General features: G+C 44.5%; 2 protein-coding genes across 2 annotated transcripts in view; one reads left to right on the forward strand and one right to left on the reverse strand.

The window, feature by feature from the left end:
- Window positions 1-468: 468 nt before the first annotated feature.
- Window positions 469-5,596, forward strand: ATP1B1 (ATPase, Na+/K+ transporting, beta 1 polypeptide; the record flags this gene model as incomplete). Its single annotated transcript, XM_010292134.1, has 4 exons — window positions 469-624; window positions 1,429-1,613; window positions 3,468-3,548; window positions 4,192-5,596. Coding segments are annotated over 4 exons (689 nt in total), but the record flags the coding sequence as incomplete, so codon positions are not given.
- The window catches only part of NME7 (NME/NM23 family member 7), a gene marked incomplete at its 5' end in the record, with an annotated part of 69,752 nt that continues 53,037 nt past the window's right edge, over window positions 5,416-22,130 (reverse strand). Inside the window, 2 exons of the mRNA XM_010292246.1 lie at window positions 5,416-5,674; window positions 20,181-20,288. Coding sequence (XP_010290548.1) covers window positions 5,642-5,674; window positions 20,181-20,288 — 141 coding nt within the window. The remainder of the gene's footprint in view (window positions 5,675-20,180; window positions 20,289-22,130) is intronic.

The raw sequence follows: 22,130 nt of genomic DNA on the forward strand, positions 1-22,130 counted from the left end.
TTTTACCCTAAACACACAGTGTGTTTTGCAGACTTTGGAGTCAACCTATATTAGGAATATATACATAAGAGTAGCTTCTGTGGGACTTTATGGTGTGTGGTTGATCTCACACACAGACAGCTTCCCTTCTGTCCTTGGGGAGGAGGCAGAAGTGGGTAGGGGACCTGTGGTTGACTGTTTTTCTTGAGGAAAACCTTGACTTATAGCCTCCCTCCTGGATTCTGTGATTTTTATCTGCTTAGTGATGCAAGCGTCATGACGAATATTCCAGACTGTTGTTGGAAAGAGGAGATAAGAGCCTGTCAGAGCTTCTTCTCTAGTGAGCTTAAGCTGTTTCGTACAAGTCCTGAAGTCTGAAAAATAGAGATTATTAGAATGAGTTATGTTTTTGGAGTGCGTTGCGTTGCCCGGAGGCTGCGCAGCTCTGCGATGTACTTAATGTTTTCTTCCTGATTGTGCTTTTCTTAGGACTGACTCAAATCCCCCAGGTACAAAAGACAGAAATTTCCTTTACTGCCTCCGATCCCAAAAGTTTTGAGCCGTATGTGAAGAACCTTGAGAAGTTCTTAAAGGACTACAGCGCTGATCAACAAACTGAAAACATAGTGTTTCAGGACTGTGGGGGTAAGTCTCGATTGTTTCCTGCAGCTGAGGGCTCTGAGCTGTGCCTCTGCGTCAGGTCCATCCAAAGCTGGGAGGGAGCAGTCGTGGTCTCTGTCTTTGGCTGTTCCTTGTTGTAACCAATGGCCTGTTGGTAAACTGGCAGGCTCTGGTTTCACGCATATGGCTGCTCATTAAATGAATGGTTTGGACAGAGCGGACTTGGCCAGGGATGCACCTAGAAGCTGATGGTAGAGGTTAATGGTTGGGAACTTACAGCTTTCACTTGGAGAAAGTTGCAGCCGACTCTGAAAAGCACATGGCACTGACCATATCCTCTCTAAAAGCTACGGGGGTTTTACTGATGACTTTGCTAAAGCCAGTGTTGGTCCTCTTGAGGCAGTGCAGCAAAATGTCTGGGAGGTATTAACCTTTAATAGATTATATGTAATAATGCAGAATGAGACTATCACCTCAGAATACATGCATGTAAAATCTGAGGGGAACCAGCTTGTAAAACGTGCTATGAAGAAAAAAAAAAATCTCTGAGCCAGTGGATTACAAATATGTTCGTTCTCTCATAGTCTGGAAGAATCCTCAGTTAAAAAACAAAACCCTCATAAACTTGCTGGTCTGGGACCAGCCCAGATATGGAGGGAGGATGGCTGGGTGCAGGTCTGTGGTGTCAGCCTTGAGCAGGTGGTGTCACTTACCTGTTTGGAGGAGTGGGAAATCCTAACTACACAGTGAAGCAAAAGTGTCACTGATCCTGATGAGCAAAAGGTCACGTTGCATACGGTTGTCTTTTCGTTCCCCCCACCATGACAGACATACCTACCGATTACAAGGAGAGAGGACCATACAGTGATGTCCAGGGCCAGAAGAAGGTCTGCAAATTCAAACGTGAATGGCTGGAAAACTGTTCTGGAATCAATGATCCCACCTTTGGGTACAGGGACGGCAAACCATGCATCCTCGTCAAGCTCAACAGAATCATTGGCTTCAAACCCAAGGCAAGTATCTCTTCCCTTTCTAGCAGAAGCTGCTGATAAGGAGGAGGAGTTGGCTGCAGACTTGCTGTGCCTGCTTTTCTGGAGGGAGATCAGACTTGCTGTGCCTGTCTCTGGAGGGAGATCAGTATTACAGAGAAGAAATTATGAGGCCATTTGAGTCACTGGCTTTAAAAATACTTCCTATTAAAAAGCAATGAAAAGGGTGCACTGCAAGTTGATAACAAGCAGTGGTGAACCTCACAGCGCAAATTCCTGATTATTTATCTGGTAACTTCTGAGCCTGACAACTGAATTGCTCTAATTGGGTGTTCTCTTCAAATGATAAAACCCATTTTAAGTTCCCGTGTGCTTCCATGGGACCATCCCAGACGGACTCTACCCATAGTAAGATCAGTACTTTGTGTCATGCCCCGATCTACTCCATTGTTTCTTCAGGCAGTGTGGAGTTGCCTACCTTGCTAAAACCACTTAATTAAATGAAGTCGTGCTACTGTTCACTATCAGACTGAGATGTAGTCTGTAAAGTGTAAACCACACCTGAGAGTCAGACACAGCTCTTTAGGTTATTTAATGGGGTTTCCCAGATGTTGTAGGATGTCTCTGTCACCTGCCTGCTCTTGTGCTGCACCTGATGGCATGTTTGCAGTAGTGCTGAAGGATGTTAATCTGGACAGGAATGGCTTTTACTTCTATTTTTTTCCCGCAACACATTTCAATGCTAAAAAATTCTCCTTAAGAATTTGGTGGCAGAGCATGTGTTACTGGATAAGGTGGTGTGCAAAACCTGCCACTCCATCTTCAGGATGGAAAACCATGTGAACAGTGGTGCCAAGCCACCTTTACCACCATCCATCGGTGTAGTTGAGGACGGCGAATGGTGCTGTCTAGCTAATGTGTTCTGAGGAATGTTTTTCTTCGAAGGGAGCGTGCCCTGTGCTGAACGAAATTAATTGAATTTTGGCGTACCTGATCCAGGGTGGAAACAGTGGGTGCACTTTAGCAGGAACATGCTGTGCTGGTCTGTTGTGGTTGTGGGGTGACCCAAGTGCATGTGTGTGATGACTGAGGAAGAGAATGTTTTGGCATGTTCCCCTTTTCTTTGCCACAGAGCTCCGAAGAGCTGCAGACAGCGTTAGGCAGCATGGTCTGCACACGTTTCATTTAGAAATGACCCGCAGATCAAGGCAATGCTTGTTTCCCTCATTCCATGCTTCAGGGTCTCTAGCGCTTGTGTTAGGCAGGGCTTGTGCAAAGCTGATCTGAGACCTGCAGGGTTGCGAAGCAGAACTACTGTGCTTAAGAGACAAAAGACCAACACCGCAGTTGGCACTCCCACCTTTCCCTGACATACTCGGGGCCTTTGCCCTTCCCTGTAGGTGGTGACGAAGTGCAGCAACGTTGGGGTGTGGCTGCCGCTCTTTGTTCTCTCTTCTGCATTTCCAGCCCTAGCTGCATGCGCCTGGCAGGCAGGTGCCAAACCCTCCACCAGCGCGTCTCTTCCTCCCGCTGCCTGGGCTTCGCACAGACAAGCCCTGCCAGCTAGCACTCTGCTGTGAAATCAGTGACACCACAAAATGGAAAATAGCCTGATCTGCTTGCCATGGTATCCGTGGCAGTAAAGCCGTAAGAAGAGACAACAGCTCTGCTTGGGTTACGTTCTCCGGCTTCTGGTTGTGTTACGCTGCGTCTGTCCCAGCAACCACCACCCAGAGCTGTTGCCTCTGAAACTGAGTTAGAAGGGGTTTCAGTTGATGGCACATGTGTGGTACCACTGAGCTTTGCTGTTGCAACGGTGCTGCAGTCTGCAGAGAAGTGTCCGCTGTGTAACATCCCCTTGTTTTGGGTTTCTTCTAGGCTCCGGTAAATGAGAGCCTCCCTCCAGAGGTTATGGCAAAATACAACCCGTATCTCATCCCTGTCCACTGTGCTGCCAAGGTAAGTTGAAATACAGCAGAGCTGAAGGGGAAGGCTCTCTAAGTCTTTGTCCAAGTGTAGTGACCCCTCTCTGCCTTTCCGCAGACCCCTGGGGTGGCTCTTACTTGGGATGTCTCCCCCTCCAAACAGGAGTTTCTCAAAACTCCACTGGTGACAAGTGACAGGTAGTGCTGCCCTCACAGGGAGAGGTTAAAAGCAGGGCTGGAGAGCAAATGGTATTTTCAGAAGTAGCTATTTTGCTTCCAAGTGCTATACCGGAGCTCTTAGCAGGGATGGCTGAGAAAGGACGCCAGGGACGAGGTACTTTACTTGGCATTGTAAAGCGGCTGAGAAGAGGCAAATTTTTTTAAGCCAAAGATAGTGCATTGGTAGGACAGGAAGCTGTGGTGACTTCTGAAATGGTAAAGTTGAGTTTTTAAATAAAGAAAATCCCTTTTCTTGGCTGATGCTTATTGTGTAGCTGCTGGTTGGACAGCACTTAAGTGTCCTTTCCACCATCGGGACTGTCCTTGTGCTGTCAAGATGAGGATCAGTGATGACTAAAGAGAGGTTGCAGTCTTAGTGGAAAAACAGATGCTGCTAGGGAAAAGGTGAGAGTCTGGGTGATGGTCATTGTTTTTTCTTCCTTTTCCTGCCTCCCTAGAGAGAGGAAGATGCTGACAAAATAGGCGCAGTGGAGTACTATGGGATGGGCGGCTACCCTGGCTTTGCCCTGCAGTACTACCCCTACTACGGCAAGCTCCTGCAGCCGCGGTACCTGCAGCCACTGGTGGCAGTGCAGTTCACCAACCTGACCTACGACACGGAGGTGCGTGTGGAATGCAGGGCCTACGGGCAGAACATCCAGTACAGTGACAAAGACCGCTTCCAGGGACGCTTTGATATTAAATTTGACATAAAAAGCAGCTGATTGTAAGCACAACTCTCTTCCCCCCACCCCCTCCTCCTAGCCATTTAAAAAGGTTAAAAAAAAAAAAGAACAAAAAAGAAAACCTCCTAGTCTTGAACAAACTGTCATACGTATGGGACCTACACGTAATCTATATGCTTTACACTAGCTTTCTGCATTTACTAGGTTAGAATGTAAACAAAGTGTAGCAATAGTGACAAATATTTATTCTACTGTAAATGACAAAAGAAAACAAAATTGAGCCTTGGGACATGCCCATTTTTACTGTAAATTATGATTCCATAACTGACTTGTAGTAAGCAGTGTTTCTGGCCCCTAAGTATTGCTGCCTTGTGTATTTTATTTAGTGTACAGTACTATAGGTGCATACTCTGGTCATTTTTCAAGCCATGTATTGTATCTGTTTTCTACTTCTTGTGAGCAAAGACATTTGCTGTCCAAGGTGTAAATACTCAATGGGACTAGAACTGGCATGATACTTCTCATTATTTTGTTCCTTTTCAAAGAAAGGCCCACCTGTGAGACTATATTTAACAGCACTCCATTCGGCTTCTGACTTTTCTGCGGTGTTAGGGTATTTTATTTGGAGGGGTGGCAGGGGAAACTATAACTTAAGTGAAGTTAAAGAGAATAGATGATTGTGTACTGTGCTTTGTAGCGAATGCTGTCTCTCTCTCTCTCCACCTTCTCCCTCATCCTTCAGTATGTTGTGTGAGAGACTGGGTCAGACTATCACTCTCCTCAGTGATAGGCGTAACTCTTTGCTTTGTATATTTTCTTTTCTTTTTCTCCTTTTTTTTTCCTGCTGGAGGCATCGCACACTGTGGTGCTAATGTCTTTATTGAATGTTTTAACCATTTTCATGGTGGAAGAATTTTATATTTATGCAGTTGTACAATTTTATTTTTTTCTGCAAGAAAGTGTAATGTATGAAATAAACCAAAGTCACATGTTTGAAAATAAATCTTTATTTTAAACTTTATAAAAGCAATGCAGTACCCCATAGAATGGTGTTAAATGTTGTCTAAAGTGCAAAACTCTATGTTCTAACATGTAATAATAGCCAGGAGTACAGTGCTCTTGTTGATCTTGTATTTCAGTCAGGTTGAAACATTGGACAAATAAATGAATGAACACATAGTTCTGTGTGCGTGTCTCTTGGGTTGGGTGAGGATGGAGGCTGTTAGTTGTCCAGAATCTTGAAGAAGTACTGCACCTATTCAAACAGAAAAACACATCTTTCACCCCCAGAAGGCCTGAGCTGCAGCTTGTGGAGACATGCATTGGGATTGCCTTAAATTGCTCCTCCTGCCTGTGAGCAAATGTGTTGTGCATCAGTTGTGGAATGGAGGGGGGTGGTGTTACTTGTTTTTCCCCCTTCCTGAGCTGAGCAGCAGAGGCATTAGAGGCTGCCTGTGGCACACACCTGTGATCCCAAACATTCAGGAATCCAAAAAGTCTTCAGTGTATTCACTGTGACTGCACATCCTCCACTGCTGGAGCTACAGGCCATGCATTCTAGCAGTAACTACAAGTAAAAGCAGTTTACCCTTAGCCTGGTTAAAGCATCCCCCAGGAGTGTCTGTGGTGGGGCAGAGAGGGTCCACACTGAAGTAACAAGCAGAAGAAACTGAGTTTGGTGGCAGCAACTTGTTCTGCATTGCTGCTGGGGCAGTAGCGCAGCGCTGCATGCAGGCAATGACTGACTGGCCTGCTCAGGTGTGGCAGAACATGGAAGCTGACTTCCTGCAGGAGTCAAGATCACTTTATGGTGCATGATGCAGATTACCAGGGGGAATTTCTCCCTGTAAAATGGCAAAACACAACTATGCTGGAGCAAGCTGCTCAATAAAGCCTTCCTCATCAGCACCCACCCTGCTGGAAAAGTGAGCTGCTAAACTTTTTGCTATCTGCTAGAAGGAAAAGCATAGTTACGGTGCAGTGTGGTGGTTAGCACATGCATTTGGGTCTTTCACATTATTCCCGAGGAGGGGGAGCTAGGGCAACTCTGACCTTCACCTGTTTCGTTCACTTCTGTGTGTTTATAGTGTGGATTTAACAAAGACGCTGTGACTAAAGCACTAAAATACTCCGTGAGGGAAGCTCCACCTGCATGAGAGCGCTGCAGGAAAGCTGAACCATTTTGGCTCCCAGCACTTGGTGGTGGGTTTACTATGGCCACCATTTGGGAGGGTTGCATGGCTCAGCCTTTGGTAGCATCAACTGCGCCTACAATTCCATCCGTAGGTGCATAGCCTGTGACAGTTTAAAAAACCCAACAAAACAACACAACAAAAACCTCCATTGCTTTAGTTGTAGATGAACCAATGCAGAGTTAGATAATTTACCTCCTTTTAATATATGAGCTCATATACTATATGAGCACAAAGTCCAAGCATGAACGGGTAATAAAGATAATGGCTTATTCCAGGCATTGGGACAAACATTGTAGAAAGCTTATGGTGCCTGTGCTGGCTTCAGTGAGCAAGTGTCAAAAGGTGCTCGTATAATAATGTACTCTTAGTAACAACAGCATATGAAATAAAGCAAAAACAAACCTTCTCCCTCACCTCCCTGATCACCTTCTTGTACCAAATGAGTGAAAGCAGGACAGCCAGCTCTGATCACTAATTAACTAGGCAGTACCTGGCTACGCACCCTGCAGCCACCCCCGAAAAGACCCAACTCACCACAGGCCTCATGGCAAGTACCAAACGGTACCTCTGCTACCAAAGGAAGGGCTGCACTCCACCACCCCCCAAAAAACACCCCCACAACCTGCATGGCCAGACATTGTTCCCTCCTCCCCATTAGACATGCAGCTGCAGTTTGTCAGACCTAGTAGAGATACAGCATTAAATGGCTGCAGGATGTTTGTTTAAAAAAAACTAAACCAACCCAACCCGCAGCACAAGGCAAGCCGGTGCAGCCTTCTGGGCAGGCAGCTCACGCGGTGGCACCAGAACTTTGGGTGTACAACTGCGGTGATGCTGAAACCGCCTTTCACGAAATGCTGCTGACACAGCTTTGCTGTCCTAAGAAGTGGCTGGTCAAAAGCCCTGGGGTGAGTGGGGAGCAGGGGAAGGGGGGGGTCCAGATGTGACATCTCATAAACCAACGCAATGCAAATTTTAAATTGGAAGATGATTGATGATTTTTTTTTTTTTTTTAATCTGAGCTGTATTGCCTATGTAAGATCTATTCTTGGGAAGGCATCGCTTTCCTTGCTGCCTAATAAGACTTTATAAACTGTCAGATTGGCTCAATGTAGTTAAGTGTAATTGTAGCCATTACAGTGCATCTTATCTCCCTGCTTGTAAATACAGGATACCTGTATTTCAAGGTTAGAGTGCCACACAAAAATACCAATAAAATAAAAAGCAGAGACAGACACACACACACACACATTTAAGGACAAGAACCTCTCAGGCTCTGTCTGCATGAGCACTTGCACCAACACACACACCAGCTACTAGTTTTACAGCTCTGAGCATTGGCACTTCGGGGCTTCTGCTCCCAGTTTGGCCGAGGGCAGCTGGCTGGCGCGGGCCAGGCGTGACCCTCGGCGTGTGCAGGGAGGTACGCCGAGAGCAAAGACAAGGGACCAGCGTGGTGGAGTCTGCTCCCTTGCGGGCAGTAATTCTGGCTCTTGGGGCACGGACAGACCTGCTGCCACCGCAGGCCCCATTTCCCCGAGACAGGGCAGGTTTAATAGAGCTGTGTCACCTCCCACCGCTGCCCGCACTCCCTCGGGCAGAGCCGTGCGGCCCCCCCGGGGCTGGTTAGGTACCGATCCGCCCCTGCGGCACACACCGATACAGGTGAATGCTGTCCTCGCCCAGCTCCTGCTCGCTTGCTCTTAGCAGCAAAAGGCACTGCGCTATTTTAGTCCTTAAAAGCCCTTGATTTTGTGCAACCAATTTTCCCAGGCCAGGCTGAATAACCTCAGCTTACTTACAACCTATGGAAAACCTCTTCCTCCTCAATTAGCTTTTATTGGATTGTTGAAGATCTGCGCAGACTGTACTGTCAGGGCTCGGACATCAGAACAAGCACACTACGTATTGTATAATGTGCAAAACTAGCTGCCGGTATGTTCTCTTTACATATAATTATCTTTATGTGGGTCAGCTGCCACCCAGCTCCCAGTAAAACCAGTTAAGAGCTGGCATAGCTGTGGTATACAGAAAGGATCCTCCTCTTCAAGAAAGAACCTCACCCTCGAGAGCATGGCAGTGCTGGACAAGAAACACCAGAAATAAGGGCCATCTGTGACCCCACTCCCACGACATCACATACGGTGTTCTGCAGAAGAACCAAAACTGAGGATTTCCACACTACCAAGAGATTTGGGGTGCCCGCATCTTATGAGGTGCCAGCTGGAGACAGCTCGAAGAACCCTATTCTAAAAGCACCAGGTTCTTTTCCAAGGGAGTCCAGGACTTGGAGGAGGTGCTTGCACTGAGCACCCAGGTGGGGGTTAGGTATTCTGAAGCACTCTATTTTAGGAAATAGTTACCTTATTTCCCAGGGTCCAATTATAGTATAAACCACAGAAAAGGGATCTGTGTCTCTACAAAACATCTCAACAAGCCTCACATTTGACCCAGGGCAAGGTCAGCTTCCCTGAGCCAAGCACACCTCTGGTCTCTTTACAGGACCCAAAGGTGGCAGAGGACAAACCCACACCAGGAACTGATCTGAAACCAGCCAAACACATTTCAGAGATGCTACCCAAATACCCTTCAAACAATGCTAACATTCAGGTGTGCTCACCCCTTCCCAGGGATGAAACAGGATTAACTTTAATGTCAGTACTCTCCTTACAGCTCACAGGAACCATCTACCTGCTTTACAGCACGCAGCGATGCTGGCTCTAGCTCTTGTCCTGGGACAAGTAACAATAATGCTCAGGAAGTAATAATGGGTGAATAACTGTGACTCTGTAAACTGTTTGACCAAGGAGGAGCTGAGAGCTGCTTTAGTTCCACAAAGTTTTGCTTCAGTCACACACGCTCTGCAAAACTCGCATTAATGAAGTTGGCCACTCCCTCTGGGCGCTTCCATGCGTTACCGCAAAGTTTCAAGAGTTAATAGAGCAGACAATAACAAAATCCAGTCCAGTGCCCTGGCTGAGCACAAACAATTGTCATCTGAACAATGTGTACCCTAAGGGCACGGAGAGTACAGGCAAAATAAATAAAAAAAAAAAAAAAAAGAAGAAAAAAGAAAAAAAAAAAGAAAAAAAAGGGGGAAGCAAATAAAGTGAGGCAGACAGTCTTCCAAGGGAGAGCAAAAGATCTTGGAAGATCTTGGTAATAACATGGGACCGAGCACAGGCACAAAGCATCCTGAAGATTTCAAGTGTAAGAATTATAGACGTCTACAATTTAATTCCCCTGCCCAGAAAACAAAGCAAAAAGCAGTGCTGATCAGAGGTGCCAGCTTGAGCACCTTTGGAGTCTAAGCTTTTGTCTACAGGACAGACCAAGGTACACCTCGAATGTACCATTCAGCATATCATACAGCTTGCCTCAAAGAAAACCCCAGCACTGAAAGGGTACCTCAACGTTCACAGTCCATTATCTTTTTGATAAGAGACCCTGTTAGTATCGTTCATGGCATAAGCAAGGGGGCTGTCGGGCAGCCATACTAGTAGGAAATATGCTGCGATCACAGATTGACTTCTCACCCATCACCAGAAAGATGATGGCAATTTCAGTCCTTCCTCACCTCCGCCAGACCAAAACTGGCAGCCAGGAGATGGAAGGCTCTTTCATCCCTGTATTCATTTAGAGCCTGTCAGTCATCTCAGTGCCTTTCATGCAGCTGGACAGACACTCGCTGGTACCCTCTCCCCAAAACCACCACAAAACTGTATCTCCTGGGTTCAGTGTAGGTATCCAGGCACATGATCCATAGAGTCTTTGCTGACCTAAAGTTTCAGCATCAGTACACTCTCCCTAAACACTTACCATTTTTTACAGATTATCTCAGTTTGAGGTCACTGGTAGGAACCAAAAATCTCTCTTTGCCCATTAATCTTGGTTTGTACATCAGCATGAACCTGCCAACTCTGTTAAGCCAGTGCACTTGCTAACACCTAAAATGCATTTCAGCTACAGTTCACTCAGCTGACTCACATGACTAAATCATTAGATTAACACACTAAAAACCCATGGATTCATACCATCCTTCTAGCCACAAGCACTCCAGAAATAAAAATGGTTGTCAGAGAAGAGGGTCTACTTACTCCCTGTATTATTTATTCTGAAAATTTCCCACGTGAACAAAAAGGAGTTAGTCACTCCTGCCTCTCTCTCAAGTGTCACGCACTGTAAGAAATAAAGCCGGTCAGGCTGTCAAGGCAGAACAATTTGTACACATGCACTTCATCTGTCCAAGTTAATTTCTTAAGTACAACTAGGACAAAAACCCCTATACACGGAAAAATAAAACTTTGCAATGGAAGGTTTTATTAAAGAAACACTACAGGACAACATAGAGTGCATTCTGCTTTTCTCCTATGTGCTGTTAACACAGTCACCTCAAACACTGCGTATGGTTATGATCAACTCTGAAAATACAGTGAAAGAGAAGGGCAAGGGAAGCTATTTGGAAATTGTACCATAAAAGATTAGAGAAATCTGAATTCTAAACAGGATGTAAATGAGGGCAACAGGACAGTAATTTGTTACACCACAATCAAAACAGCATAAAACTCGCTTTCTTGATATTTACTCTGTAGCACTATAAGAAATATAAGTGAACCCAAAAACTAATTTAAAATAACAAAGCTTTGCTTTTACATTACACGTAACTACTGTGGCTGACAGCCCACTGATTTCTGAAGTATGGATACTTGCGGATTTAATAGGAAAGTGCAAGTTCACTGAATCCCCCTACTCCACGGCATAAGCTCAGTAGCCAGGGCTGAAGATATTAGCCCAGGACTCTCCCACCAGGAGCTCTACTCCTCCTTTAGCAACAGCTTTGGTTGCCATCAGAAGAGATCACTGACTGGCCTGGTAGAGCCACGAGAATGAAGTGAAAGGTCCTGGCTCCCATCACACGTGAAAAACTACAACATGACAGTGAGTACTGCTTTCACAAGGATCCCAAGCAGCTCATCGAGTCACCAGGATCACTGCCTCTGCATTTCACACTTATCTTGAGGGACACTTACCTGCCTCAAAATCAGGAGCTCCTATGGAGCTCTTGTGTGATGCCCTTGAACCAGTCAGCTTAGGTACAGACAAGACGCTAGGCGCACCACCACAGATGTCGATGCAAGCTGCAAACATGCCCTGAACAATGGATAAAAACACTGAAAAGGGCCCCTGCTGCTAGCACCTGAAATATTTAAGTAAAGCCTGGTTTGGGTGCATTCCTACAAGCCACAGGCATTGTGGGGACTCCTTGCCAATGCTGAGCAAAGGCTCTCCAGCCTACTTGGAGAGCACTGAAAGTCATGGCCCTCACGAGCTACCAGATTATGGCCAATAGAGAAGAAAGTGCCTGTAGAGAGAGAGAAGAACGTGTTTCCACCCACATCATGGATTCAAGTAAGGCTGGAAGCAACAAGCAAATAAATGAAGTAGAAGGCAGCCAGCATTTAAAGCTCTTCCTGAGCAATCGAGATGTTCTCAGGGCAGCATTTGGCCAGGGGACCAACAGACTACACCTGGCGGCAGGTATGACAGATAAGCCAGTAACAAAATAACCTGAAAAAAACCAACCAGACAAAAGCACCACCCAGTCCACAAGTAGTGGCCTTGCACACACCATGACAAGCCACTGTGTGGTCTGCAGCTCCCTGTGCTGATAGGAAACATCCCACCAAAATAATGGCACAAATTCCACCAGCGTAGTGCTCAAAGACCCTTCTGAGCAACATTGCTAAATCTAGCAAGCTCCATTCCCCTGTGGAATGGGTCAGTATTAAGAGGCCAAGCGTTCATTTCAAGTGATTTCAGAGAGCCCTCTGCAATTTCAACACTTCTGCTGTGTGCTAAACCATGTACTGTCATGACAGGACTAAACTCTTCACACCTGAGTGACTGCATTCCTATTCAATAGCAGGACCAAGTAAGGCAGCTACCAGAGAAAGCCCACAGTTCCTGGTTTGTGGCTGGATAGTCTCAGCACACTGTCTCTCCCCAGCCACCATTAATTTTTTGGTGCTTCGGCTGGAGGAAGAGGGGTAGTGGAAAGAGGACCTGGGCTTTTTGGTTCAAAATGAGAACATGCTGAGTAGCAGCCTCAAAGACACAAACTGGGCCTCAGATGAGTTATCAAGAAGTGTCACGCCTTCCCTCTGCCTTGACCTCCCCTCCACAAAATTACCTTGCTCAGCGCAACATGAACACGTGCCAAAAGCCAATCCCTGTTTATTACATAGGTTACCTTCAGGATCAGGTGAAACTTAAAGAGTGTTGGGAGCTGGTTGGTTCACACTTGTTAACTTCTTCTCTCTGGCACTTATAAACCTCAGACTTGGCAGAACATGGAGCAATTGGACCTCGGATCTTACGCAGAAGTGGAAGCACAAGAGCTGAACTATTTCACAACTCTGTTTAAACAAGTTTCTAGTTTAGTTTGCCTGTCTGGCCCACAAGTATAATAATTATACAACCAATGTTCAAAATTAGGCTGCAGGTGACCTAATAAGACTGTATAATTTTTTTTTTTAAAGTGAAATCACCAACATGTGTTCAGAATCCATCCCTCTATTATTTTTATTTTTAATTTTAATTTCTCTTCAGATAGGCCTAGACAAAAAGATTACTTAATTCTCTGTACCAGTATATATACAGCATCAGGAAATGCTGAGAGACAGAATTCCAGCGCTGGCTAACATCATCTGATATGCAAAAACACCACCAAATAAGATGAAGCTTTCCTACACTCCAGATTATTTCCAACATGTTTCCACAGCTGTTGGATAAAAAGTTGCAGAAAGTTAACATGGAGAAGCACTTGAATCATAATAACTGTTATCTGACATATCATTTTGTACCAGGAGAGACTGAAATTTTCATCTGAGAAGACAAAAATAGCTACTGCTTTGATGAAAACTTGGGAAAAAAAACATCAAAAACCAACCTCACCCAAACCCACCAATTTTTTATTTCTTTTCACTGGAGGTGGTTAAAAGCATCTTACCCTGGATTATGCAGCTCAGTATGGGCCCCTAATAAAAGACTTCATTGCAAAATTGCTGTATGACTGAGTGAAACAATGGCTTCTTTATTAATATTTTAAAGACTCCTGAGGGAAATGCTGTACAGCTGAAATGCCCTCAGTGAAAGGTTCATTGCCATGCTATGCACTTCTGCTGTGTAATGTTTTACAAGCTGCGCTGCCCTGTGAATGGGGAGAGTTAGTTCTCAGCTGGTAGAGGCAGCTTGCATAATACCAGACAAGTTAATCGGTAACAAGCAATGCAGGAGACCTTTGTTCCGAGTGTGACATACACAAATTCCACACTAAGCACATTGACGCTTCTGAGAGTTACTCATTGACATGCTTTATTAAATTGCTTGGACTATACCTTGATGCACCAAAAAGATTAGTTTAACAGAGCTGCATCCCTCCGATGCTTTCCATCCTAAACCGTTGCACTACAACCTCAACCCACGGATCAGCTCACTACTGGCATGAAGACATTTCCAGGGTGGATGATAGCAAGCACCTTGCAGCATGCCCATGTGTCAAGACAATGGCAACGGGAAGGCAAGGAAGCAGCAAACAGAAAAAAGCAAGTTGGCAGCCAGCAGAGAGCTTCTGTAAGAGGACTCTGTGCTTACGGAAATTATTATGGGAAGCATTTTGTCATGTCCCCCCGCTGCAAGGCGAGTGCACCCGTGTCCACTCTGAACAGCTTGCTAAAACACCACCCTCCCCCCAGCCCCCCTGAATAAAAGCAAAAGGAAAGGAGGCATAAGGCATGCTTCTCCTGGCACTATTTGGAATGCCAGACCAAGGACAGCTGGCTTCTAGCAGGTGGAAGACACACTGCATCAAAAGCCCAGGAGCAGCACAGCTCTTAACACTCGTCAGAGCACTTAGTTAATAGCAAGTCTGAGGAAAATGATGCTGGTTTTCATCGCCCACAGCAATTGTCCGGACAAAATACATCTGCTGAACTGGCCCGTCCTGTCACTGCTTATCGTACGACATCACCTTCCCATCTCCCCAGGGCTGGATCCAGCCAGCTGACCTTCCACTGCCAGAACTTGTGTGAGTCTCCATCCATCAGACTGCTGCAGCCCATCTGTACAGCTAGATTATATTACTCGTTTGCTTAAATGCCTTATAAACAGTAAGCCAGTGTCACTGGTGCAAGGCTGGGCAAGGGAAAGAAGAGCTTCCAGCAGTTCGCTGCACAGTCTGCCAGTCCCCAGCCTCACTCTCGAACATCACTGCACAGCTGAAATTCAAAGAAGTGATAGGGAAAACAACAACCATCATGACAGCTCTCCCAGAAGACAAACAAAACCCACTCTTCTTTGATAACAGCAAAATCATCCCCCTTCGATAGGTTATTTTCATGTCTGCGGATGCCACAAATAGCTCTGAGGCAAGAGAGAAGGCCAGCAAATGACACTCGAGGAGGTCCTTGCTACCGCCCGGCTGGAGAGCTGCCCGCAACGCTGAAAACTGACACATTTCCCTCCACAGTCCCAATGCCCAAGGTGGAAGGCACGCAGCAGCCACGCGAAGGCATGCAGGCAGCACCCCGAGGAGCCTGTGGAAAGAGCACCCATGGGGACGCAAGACTGAGAAGGCAGTTGGCACATCCTCCACTTCCATGAAAACTGGCTCAACAGCCCACCCCACTCCCCAGTTTCTCACATAGCCTACCAAACACGCAAAAGCATCCTCTCCTTCTATGTGTAAGTACACACACATATACATGTATGACTATTAAGCATTTTTTAATTATGGAAGGAAACCCCATGAGGCTGGCTGATTGCCCAAAAACCACAGCATAGGAACAAAAAACTAGCGTGGATGGCTCAGACACAGCAGGCTGCATCTCAACGGAGAGGCCTTTCAGGTACCCCAGACATGTGCAGTCTCTTGTCCCCGGAGTATTTTGCTGCAGTACAAATGCCCTTACGGAACTGCTCACCAAAAAAAAAAAACAAAAACCAAAACCAAACCCAAAACCAACCAACCAACCTTGAACTTCACAGTATGAGCAACAATTTACAGGCAGAGCATGCCAAAACCCAGAAATACTGGTTTTGTTATAACTGCAGATCTAAGCTACTATTTTTTTAATGGTTGCAGATTGTGTGGATTCCTGCATAATCTGAAGGGTACTCAGTCACTTGAGACCCAGCGAACTGAGATGTGTGTACAGCACCACCTCCTGTGGAAAGTTTTACTCACTGTACTTCCAGTGATGTGAGTAAGGCCTTCATGGGCTGATTTTTAATTTGCCTTCACTTCTTTAAGGAGCCATAAAAACCATGAAGTCTGGTAGCCACAACACATTGTATCAAGTACTTTGATTAAAACTAGTCCACAGATGACTAATTTCAAGGAAACTTGTTTTGTCTAGAGAATGATGATTCATCAGATCCAATGGCTTGCAAGCTTCTATTTCAACAAGATATTTATCAGAAATGTTCCTCAGGTCAAAGACGGTGAGTTGAGAAACAGAATCATCTTTCACCACATGTACATGAAAGACACAAATGCAAAACCATCTCTAGCCTGTTAAATAAAGCACGCACTTACTTGGCATTCCAGTCTTTGCTCTACCTGACTCAGAAGGAACATGAATGCAGGTGAGTATTGTAACTGTTTGCTTGCTCCAAATAGTACCTGCTTTATATAAAATACAAAAAAAATGACAAGAGGTAGAGCAGTACCTGCTTTGAATGTGGGAAATAAATGCAAACCCCTTCTCTGAATGAATGTCCCATACAACATCAGTTGATCAGAAAAATTAAGAAACTGCTGGTTTAGCCTTTACTCATGAAACCCCATCATCTCATAAAAACTCCAGTGCTATCAGACTCCGTTCTCTATTCCCTCCTTTCTTTCCTCTTCCCATTAAAATGGAAAACTGATGACAAGGCTGAGAAAATGGACTGTTCTGAGCTATTTGTGTCTATCCATTGTCACCTGTGAAAATACATCTTGTACTGATACGAGGACATACAAGTCTATGAAGTGAATAAATAAGTGTCTGACCCAGTAAGTCAAAGAGATCACCCAAAAGGCTTCAGGGCAATATTCACCCTCCTCCTGTATCACTAAACTAGGAATAAAAGAAGCAGTTACAGCTTTACAACTGAAAATACACTGATTTTTCCATTGTGACCAGTTGCATTTTAGGCTCAACTGCATCTCCTCTCCTCTCTTGAGCCAAAGTGAATTATTCATTAATTCTGGTATGCTTTAGTCACTGCCTAAAACGTGAAGTAGTTTGTCGAACAAAGGCAGGAGTTAAGGGTCAAACTGCTAGGAGCAAGTTCTGGTATTTGCTTTTGGGGTTTGTTGGTTTGTTTGTTTGTGAGTTTTTTTAAGATTAAAAGTGAACTTCCCTTTTTCCAGGTCCATGGAAAAGAGGTCTACCAAAAAAACATTGAAGAACTGCTGTACTACATTAATTAAATATAGTCTTCGAAAACTAGGTGCACAAGCTGGCCCTTACTTAGTTAATTAGTCCTTGCTGTTCCCAAGACAGTGGTGTTCTCTCTCCTTTCTCCAAGTACTCCTTGGTCATGATTTTTGGGAGAAAGGTCATGACCTTGCCCTTCCTAGTGACTGCCAACTAGGTATGAACCACCAAAGTCACCTACAGTTTGGCTATTAACTTCAGCAAGCATTTGATCTAGCTGTCAATTACCTATCTCATCTCCTCTTAGACGTCTCCATTTGTGGACAATCAGACAGCAGCTGCCATTGCAAACACTCTTCAAATTTCAGTTAGAACTTAAACTTGAAACTCTGGAGTTCCTAGCTCTTGAATACAGATTGCCAAACTCACCTTTCATCAGCAAAGCAGGAGTACAATTTGCATATGGTTGCTTTTTGGAGCTATATTGGGTAGTAACTGCAGCAGAGTATTAACACTGTACAAAAAATGGTGCCACATGAAGAAAGGAAAGAGACTGCTAGGGGTAAATCAATTTTCTTTGGGCTTTTAAAAAGGATCCTTCATCTTTGTAGTATAAATCTCATAGGTCAGATTTCTCTCTCAAATTTACTCCAGACTCCTCCTCTACTAATCAGCTGCCCTACAATGATACTGTAAAGCTTTTATAGCAACAATAGCATTAACATCCCAGCAACAGCAAGATCTCCTACCAGAACACGGATATAACGAACACACGCTGACTCCGTATCGAAAGAAACAAGTTCCACTGTGCCAACATAGCCAAGGTTATTCTCCTCAATGACAAGCGCCTTACCTATCTCTGAATTCATCTTCTCCGAGTCTGAGAATAACAGCTCTGTTAAACTCAGTATATTAAAATATTCAGTTATCCATTAAAAAATGAAAACATTAACTATGATTTACTGAAGAGCATACTTCTTAAAAATGTTAGTCTGTCTCAGTTTCCTTCTATGGTTGCCTTGCATGCTACACAGTCACTCCACTCTAGCCCAGCACGTACAGCGCTGCTACAGTTATTGGGGCTGAGCGCCGAGTGGGGTGAAAGGTCTGGTTTCTGCTTGCCAGCAAATGAGACCTCTGTGACTGGATTTGAGCTCCTCTCACAGAAAAGCTAAGGAAAAAGTCCTTCCCAAGGTTGATCTCTGTGTATACTGTATCATTTCTTTTTCATCAGTGCTGGCAAGCCCTTGCACTTAAGCAAATCCAAATTTTGCTTACCTAGGTTTTCATGCAACTACATTTCTTACAGAACACAGGTCTAAAGATACTCCAAGAATTAAAGTGTTCACAGTAAAAAAGGTTTATATATTTTACATTATAATGCTTATTTGCCAGACAATCTGAATGAAACATTTACTGCTTTGTTTACTCATTAAAGAACATTGACCGATGTCCTTTACAGCTGCTGGCTTAACCTGGACTGTTACAGAAGAAACTACAGACAATGAGGAACCACATTCTGTGTACAATTATGCCTATGGTAAAAAAAGATTTTAGACCCCTCTCCCAAAAAAATACAATCAATAAGTGACTGTTAAAATGACCAGTCTGCAATGGGAACTGCAAAGTGTGCAGTGAAAGTAATACCAGATCACGAACTTAGCTTATGATTCAGCTGTAGGATTCAAAGGACAAATACATGTAGTGGAGACCTTGAGAAAGGACTCCAGTCTCAATTTTTGTTTTGGAGAAGCAATTCAACTGCTTTGTCCCACCCACCTCACTTATAATAGCTGAAAACTCAATTTAAACAACGAGCAAAATGGGGTTATAACACGCTTCACACCACCATAAAGGAGACAGACTGTGGACATGAGAGAGAGAAAGAATTCTGCTCTGTATTGCTGAGACACTCATTTTTCCCTTGCAGGCTATGCCTTTTTTCTGCTGCCTTTGAAAAGCCATGACTGAGGGATTTTAGGCAGGTGGTGACAAATACCTGTTCCCGTGTTTAAATCCAGTCCCTCTGGGCAGAAACTAGAAGTTGTCTACTTTTAATGACAGCTTGGAAATGGTTTAAAAAGCTGTAACTTTGTTGGTACTTTGTTGAGGCTGCTATTCTCAGTGTTGAATTTCACTCCTCTGTTCCTTAAACTAGATGCAATTTCCTGGCAAACAGCACTTGAACCCACAGATCTGATTTTATTTCATGAAGGGTGAGGCAGTTAGCTCTTCCTCTCCCCTCAATGAAAACACCGTTTTGGCAGTGTAAAATTATCCAGGCTAGGAAAACTCTTGCTGCTCCATCATTCTGCTACAGTCTGACAGCAAAACACTCAAAAATACACGTAGACAGTAAAACAGAAGCTATGCATGCACTGGAAAAACATCTGCATTGATGCAGAGATCCATCCATGATACACTCACACACCACTTCAACCCCCTTGCGCAGACCTTAGTTTTGAGGCATGGAGTTAAATGAGTGAGCTTGTTCTGGTTTTCACAGTGAGTACTTCTGTCTTTATAAACTCAATTAATTTAACATTTTCCCATTTTATTGGGCTTTAATGAAAGCATACAAAGCCAAAAATCAGATCATAATTATGTTTTTTATATATATATATATAAAATACAGTTAATATAAACCACAGGAAATACCAACTGCTGTGCATAATTATGACTGTCTACAAATAAACCTGGACCCTATCTGGAGAATTTGAATCCCTAGTGCCTGTAATATTTCAAGCCCTACACAAGCTCACTGTAGAGATAATCCAGATCAGGACTCACGGTGGTCATACAAGAAAGGGCTAAGGAGGTGTCCCTGGGGAAGCACTCTTAGGTGCTGATATCCAGTCCCAAAGACATATTCAGCCAAAGACTCTTGACTTTCATTCCATTAAATACTTCATTGTACTACATTCACTCAAGAAAACTGCATGATGAATTTCTTACAGTATCAGAATTAACCAAGTTAAATGCATTTAATAAACTCTTCACTTTTTTTTTTCTGGCTATCACTGACCTCCAACACAGCTATTCCACATATAAAACACTTCAACAGCTTAAAACACTGTCAAGTATAGCTTTTCACTTTACAACTTCCTATGATATAAAAGCACATTTGTCTAGCAGGTCTTACCTCCAAAAGTCCATCTTCAGGTAGGTCTGTGCAGTGGACAGCATTCTGAATCTTGTTCTTCCCAAAGACAGCACGCAGAGTTCCAGGTCGGAGATGACGGGCTATTTCCTATTGAACAGAAGAAAACCAGAAGACCTTTGTGAAACACACTGTTCTCTTATGTTGTGGACACAGTAGAATCTTATAGAGTAAAAAATTATTTTGCTATTAATATATGTGTGGTACACTAGAAAAGAAAATGAAGAGGGAAATTCCAGCTTGCACTACACACATACACAACATACACCCCTTGTCTTATCGCCACAGGCCCTGCTAAAGAGTCTGTCCCCATCTTTCTTACAGGCCCCCTTAAAGCACTGGAAGGCTGCAATACAGCCCAAGAGAGACGAGGGAAAGTCACAGGCTTCTGCTGAGTGAGACACAGGCGTGCCTAGTCACACGAAGGAAAGAGAAAAGAGTGACCCCACTGAAGATTAAGTCCTGTAATGCACCTGATAGCATATAAATAAAGACAAGGGCCATAAACAGATACATCTCCCTGATACTTGTATTAATACAATTAGCTCATGTTAACACCTTTGCAGCTCTCAAGCACAGAATGTGCTGTCCTTCATGAGCAGACACAAGCACACCACCTCGCAGATTGCCTCCCCTAACACTGAACTATTTGCCTCAGAACCTTACATTTGTTAAGCCCAGCTACTGAACAGCCTCTCGTTCTTTTCTTCTGTGGTGCTTCTCTGACACCATGACTAGCATCAACATCTGATCCCCTCTGATGTGGGGGGATGACTGAGGATCAGTCCAGACTCTCTCCACCTCTTTCTCTGTTCTTTGAAGTTGACATTTCAATACTACTCTTCACCTACAATGCCAAACGCCTCCTTGGCCTCTCAGAGTGTTTCTCTTACTACAGCAGATACCACTCAGGTGCTGAGATAACATTCTTCCCCTACCTCTTTACTATGGTACATCTCCCATTTTACACCACAGAGGCTTGCCTTCACTGGCTCTCCCCTCCACCATGCTCTTTCTTTCAAGGCGTAATGCAGTCCTGCTGTACTTCTCTGCACCATCACCTTCCAGTATTGTCTTTTAACCCCTTTTCTATGCCAACTGTCCTACACTTTGTTGGCCTCTGTCCCCAACACCCTGGAGCTCTTCTCCAAGCCTACCGCATGCACAGTGTGCCTCCTTTTAAAATTCAGTGGTGATGGCATTAACCCAGTTTTCCCGCCTTAAAACCCTTTGGATGTTCTTCCATGAGTGCCTCCTGAGCGCTGCTGCCTGTGAGGGGACAGGCTGGTGACAAGCTCATTCTATAGCTACTGAACAAAAATAAGCATTCTTCCTTGCCAACAGAGCCTTCCTTGGCCCCTTTCTGAAAAGGCACTGGGTACATTAGGGTGTAATCACTTTGGAAGTGGGCAGCGTAGTTTCACCGTGACACTCCCAGGTGTTTGTTTCGGTGTCAGAGCTGGAGGTTACTGCCCCCACAGCCAAGTCACCAGACTGGATTGTCCAAGCATTTCTTAACTTTCAGTGTCAAATGGGTTCAAAGTGACTTCAGTAGTGGCTCTTGGCTGACCTGGAAAAACTTTGCATAGGTACAGATGAGAACCACTCACATGATGCACACTCTCTTCTGGGATGGCAGTGAATGTTTTGAGCTAGTCCCAAAAGACCTCACAAGAGCATTTTCTGTCAATACCCTTTAGCCACTTTCCAGCTTCACCCACTTGTTGTCTCATTACTAAACTAAGACAATGGTACTTTAAGGGCAAGTTGTTCTCTTAGCCCAGCAAGTCCTAGATACTTTCCTGTAATAACAATTATGGTGATCTTTTACCTAGTAACCTAGATCTGTTACCTATGGTGATCTGTTACCCACCTGGAAGACAATTAAACTGCTTTAATTCTTGGAGTGTGTCTAACCCAAAACATGCTATG

Source organism: Phaethon lepturus, unplaced genomic scaffold, assembly GCF_000687285.1.
Source record: "Phaethon lepturus isolate BGI_N335 unplaced genomic scaffold, ASM68728v1 scaffold14630, whole genome shotgun sequence".
Classification (NCBI taxonomy): Eukaryota; Metazoa; Chordata; class Aves; order Phaethontiformes; family Phaethontidae; genus Phaethon; species Phaethon lepturus.